Source organism: Sardina pilchardus, chromosome 4, assembly GCF_963854185.1.
Source record: "Sardina pilchardus chromosome 4, fSarPil1.1, whole genome shotgun sequence".
In the NCBI taxonomy this organism is placed as follows: Eukaryota; Metazoa; Chordata; class Actinopteri; order Clupeiformes; family Clupeidae; genus Sardina; species Sardina pilchardus.
Window position 1 is genome coordinate 15,852,438 of NC_084997.1, and position 5,221 is coordinate 15,857,658.

A 5,221-nucleotide genomic window follows, 5' to 3' on the forward strand; every position below is an offset into this window, starting at 1 on the left:
GTTGACAGTAGCCTGTCCTGCTTTTGGCAATGAACTTGTGTGGACTTCTCCTAGCAAGGTGGCGACTACCAGAAAAATAATTTAGGTATTACACTGAATGCCCAAACAGTCCTTTTTATACCCTTTCTGTACGCTTGAGTTTTTGTCTGTAGAGACCCTCTCCATAGACCCTCACCCTCTCCAGAAGTGCAGTTACATTTTGAACTTTGTCAGTGGCTTTAAGCAGCGATTTATTGCTATATGCTATTGTGTTGTAAATGCGTGTTCTGGTCTTCCTCAAAACTGCTCTCTCAGTGTTGTTTTGGTCCCAAGGTTTACACTTGTTATCATCGAAAAATAGGCCCTTGGTTTCCCTTCGAATTTCCTTTAATTGCCCCCCAAAACAATGGAGATTCTACTAACCCTAATGCCAGAAATAATATTTCTTTATGTTAGATAATATGTAATAATTTAACCATATGCTGTTATTTTACAAGAGATGAAACATTTTATTGACAATCAGATGTTATTGAAGAGTCTGTCATTTGACATCTGTAAACATTTCTACAGATTTAACTGTTTACATGCAGGAATCCATGATACGCCTCATGCTCATGAACCTCATGTTGTTCATTCCCATCTCCCTGAAGCTTCTGTACTCGCCAGGCCTCATGTACATCATTCTGCCTCTGAAGTGGGGCTGCTCATACATGAGCCAGTGGCCATCCATAACATTGCAGGACTGGCAGTCGGACATACGGTAGCGGTCCATGATGGAGTCACAGTCGTCCATCAGCTCCATACTCTGACCACCGTAGTTCTCCCTCTCGTAGATCTTCATTCTGAACTGGCCTCTGTGCTGTATATGACAGACATGAAGTATATGAGGCATTGACTTTCTGGTAATACACAACAAAATACCAGTAAATTAATATTGACAGGACACGACAAATGACTAAAATAATTTACCATGGGGATCATGCGGCAAGACCTGATGCTGTCGCTCATGCCCATCATGCGCTGGTAGTCGGAGTACTCGCCCCTCTTCATGAAGTACTGGTTACCCATGAAGTTGGAACGGTCGTAGACCATGAAGCAACCGCTCTCCACCCTGCAGGACTGGCAGCGACTGAGCATGGAGCTCATGTCAGCACAGTCGCTCATGCACTCATAGGAGCGACCCTGGAAGTTCTTGTCCTCGTAGAAGATGATCTGAAACAACATTTAGTTTCCCTGTTATTCCTCAAAACTAACAGTAGATGATTCTGTAATGCATGCAATGGGTAAACGCATATATTATGATACAGTAGATTGATTATTATGCATTACTCCCTGAAAACCTTTACTGTATATGTACATGTAAGAATCATTTATGTCATATCTCAATATTCCATTCCTTTAAGCGCCACCTCCGTCAAAAATTAGATGGTGAATGAATGCTCTCAACGCACAGTATAGGTTAACCAAATAATTTTGCTTCAAAACCTGCTAAATACTGTACCACTCTCTTCCCAGTCTGAAACATCTAACTGATATAATATTTGATATAATATTGTTTAAAAGAAAAGGGGTTTAGAGGGTTTTGAGTCTGAACTCTTATTTTTATATATGATTTGTTATTTTACTTATTTGTATTTAAATAACAAATGTACTGAAAATAGTGTATTTCAGAGGTGTGCTTACCTTGCCCATCATGGTTCCGGTGTATTTGTCTCAGGAATGCACAATTTTGACACTGACCTCCTGCCGTTTTTATACTTGACCTCATTGCCAAAGAAAATGTTGATCCATTGTGTAAAACCCTGACTGTGCAACATGGTGTAAGCCCGCCCTGGGCAGCTCGCCACAAAAAGTGGCATCTAAAGGGTTATTATTTGCCATTATGTGCATTTGTGAAGTGAGGCCCATGACTACATTGTTCCACGTCAATAGTAGAGGAGAAAATTCTTGTCTCTCTATACTGTTTTCCCACAAAGTACGCTACAAAACACACATGAAACACATCACTACCTACATTACAGAGAAAAATAAAGTGTCTTAATATTTGTATTAGAATTTCAGCTATTATGAATTCTACATAAAATGCCCTCAAAACTTATATGGGATCATTGAAAACTGAGCAACACTGTACATTTCCACTTAATGAATATTGCATGTTTTACAATCTACTTGGAATGACATAGTACATGTCACATACAGGGGTCAACACTTGTAAAAACTATCGAAAAGCATTCACATGCAATAAACTTGAGTGGCCTTCTTGCCTTTAAGAAAGTCTCTCCAGTATTTTTTATAAATCTTTGTCTAGATGCAGTGTTTTCCAGTTGAAGACATAATTTCCCCAGCTAATTCAAACGTCAGGGTTGTGCAAGTCGTAACATTAGAGAGGTCTGTGCTAGACAGACATGGGCAGTATTTCAATTATATGTATTTCAAATACGTATTTAATTACTTTAGTGTATTTTGTAATTTGTATTTTGCAGGATTGGAAAAAATCAAATGTACTTTGTAACAAAATACTTTGAGGGGTTGTATTTAGAGTATTTAAAATATTTCATTATAATATAATCATTTCCCCCCTCAAATTAGCCAAAAATTCATCACACAGTTAAATATAGCCTCTTACCTAGTATAACCATGACAATATGCTATGCTTATCATAGTCTGGGAGCCAAAGGTCAGAATCTTTAGGTCATGAACCCCAGGACATGAGGATTTATGTAAGGTATCAACCAAGGTGTCCTGATCTGCAGAAATAATGGTGGAGACTGAGGCAAAAACCTCCCCAATGTGAAACAGTCTCGAGTTTTCACCTCCCAGTTAATTAATTCTGTATATTGAGACACCTTACAGGATGTAACTTTATTTGTCCCCCGTGTTGCCAGTCATGTATGAAGGCAAAAGGCATGCATTTATAGCACAAAAAGGGAAATGCATTTCAATTTAAAAAGGCTAACCTGTTCAATCTGTTGTACTACTTTCATTGAATACGGAAAATGATGATGTGTAGTTTGCTTCGTCAGAGTTGATTCCACTGTTGCAAAGCCTGCTTGTTGTCAGTTCAATCATCGTTTATATTGATATAGGATGCTGATTAAATTTTTTTACTAGATCTACTTCATGGGTAGCCTGGCTCCGCCTTCCTACGTACTTCCATTCAGTTTTCATTTCACTCCACTACGTAGTCTGGGTCTGCGGTATATTCACAGGTTTTCTCAAGACAAAAATGTGCAGGTCCAAGCAGCGAACAGAGGGAGTAGCTGAGAACGATGACGTTGAGGTCGCTAGTTTGAGCATGTCACCTCACGACCAAACGTTTATCGATTGGTTAATGGCAGATCTTAGAGGCTCTGGGCAGAGTATCCGCATTCAAGGAGATTCATGCTTGGCAATAGAAAGTGTCCAGACTCTCTGTACATGAATGTACTAGAGTATGGTAGGACCAGGCTATTTCAGCCCAAAGTAAAGAATTTAGGCCTCTGTCCGCCAATAAAAAAACTAGTATTTCTTGTAGTTTACTTTAAAAGTTGGTATACCATGATTATAGTGGGGGTATTTTTGTATTTTTTAATTACTAATTACTTGTATTTTAATTAAATACATTTTTCACATCCGTATTTTGTATTTTATTTTGTTACATTTTCTACGCCAGTATTTGTATTTTGTAACAAAATAGTTTTTGATGTATTTGTGCCCACCTCTGGTGCTAGATCCCTATTATGGGCAATAAGCAAAAATGTATAAGGATGGCTATGGGGACCGGTGCTACAGTAAGTTGTGTCCTGTTTTGGATTGGTTGGTACATTAATATCACTATGTTTGGGGATTATGTCGTGTTGTTTCATTCTAACATTGCTGTCACTTTCCAGAGTATTTATAGCTCTGACTTTTTGAAGTGGTTTGTGGAGGGATGCTAGATGGACACTCTGTTCTGTGTAGTGTTGCACAAAATGCACCGATACTGCAAAAGAATCGTGATACCCTGTAATCAAAAATGTCACAATACTTAATTTGATCAGTATTGATACTTTTAAGAATGGCCGTGTTCTGTTGAAGTAACATGCGTGTGTACAAGACATGCTTCTAGTCTCTCCCTTGCCTGTGTGTCTTTTCTCCTTACACACACACACACACACACACACACACACACGTTATTAGCTGTCGTGCCATAAACAGCAGGACATGGCTTAGTCAGGCAGCCATGGGGTCAGACTTGGTTTTGTCGGTTAAAGTTTTTTTTTTTTTTGCAGAATCTAGTAGACTAGGGGTACCTCTTTAAGACTTAAGAGGGTGCCCAGTGATATCCCTTGGGCAATTTCGTATATTAAGCCTTTCTTGTCCAAAGTGTTGAATATAAGGCGGATAAACCAGGGGGTCAAGACCGTGTAGATTAGCTTCGGCATGTTAGCAAGCGCCATTTTCAAGTATGGCGCCTCATGGAGCATTTAGAAACAGCTCTGTGCACTAAAATCCGTGTTGGGCACGAGCTCTCATGCGCTCACATGTTGGTGGACGGGTACCTACAGCCAATCATTACACCGCGCGACACTCCACTGGACTCAGGTGTGCGTTCCCGAGCAACTTTTTCTGCTCGTTGTTACGGGGCAAGCAAGGTATGTGCATTATCACCACCCTTTGAACTGGAGGATGACTCTTTTTACAGAATGTCCAATAGAAATCAATGTACAGTGCCTATAGAAAGTTATCATACCCTTTTGAAATAGTTACTTTTTTTGTCTTACAGCCTGAAATCAAAACCCATTTAAAAAAAAATCTTTTCCAGTTTTATTTACAAATGTAGCTGTACAACATCAAAATAATGAAAAAAAAGTCAACAGTTCTGAAAATTAATAAAAAATTAAAAACTAGGATAACAGGGTTGGAAAAGTCATCATACCCCTGACTTAATACTTTGTCAAGCTTCCTTTTGCTTTCATTACAGCCATCAATCTGTTTGGATATGTCTCTATTATAGCTTTGTACACCTAGATAGGGGAATATTGGCCCAATTTTCCGTGCAGAATTGTTCAAATTTAGTCAAATTCTGTAGGGAATGGCGATGGACTGCTCTCTTCAAGTCAATCCACATATTTTCTATAGGATTTAAGTCAGGGCTCTGACTTTGCCTCTCAAGGATATTCACCATCCTATCCTTAAGCCACTGCTTTGTTCTTTTGGCAGTATGTTTAGGATTTTTGTCGTGTTGGAAGGCGAATGACCTCCCCATCCTCAGCTGTTTAGG

General features: G+C 39.1%; 1 protein-coding gene across 1 annotated transcript; it reads right to left on the reverse strand.

The window, feature by feature from the left end:
- Positions 1 to 559: 559 nt before the first annotated feature.
- On the reverse strand, positions 560 to 1,674 carry LOC134078012 (gamma-crystallin M3-like). The gene is made up of 3 exons (XM_062533642.1): positions 1,663 to 1,674; positions 949 to 1,191; positions 560 to 838 (listed from the first exon to the last, which is right to left on the reverse strand). Exons 1-3 carry the CDS (start codon positions 1,672 to 1,674, stop codon positions 560 to 562), a joined length of 534 nt encoding a protein of 177 aa, XP_062389626.1.
- Between the last annotated feature and the right edge of the window lie 3,547 nt (positions 1,675 to 5,221).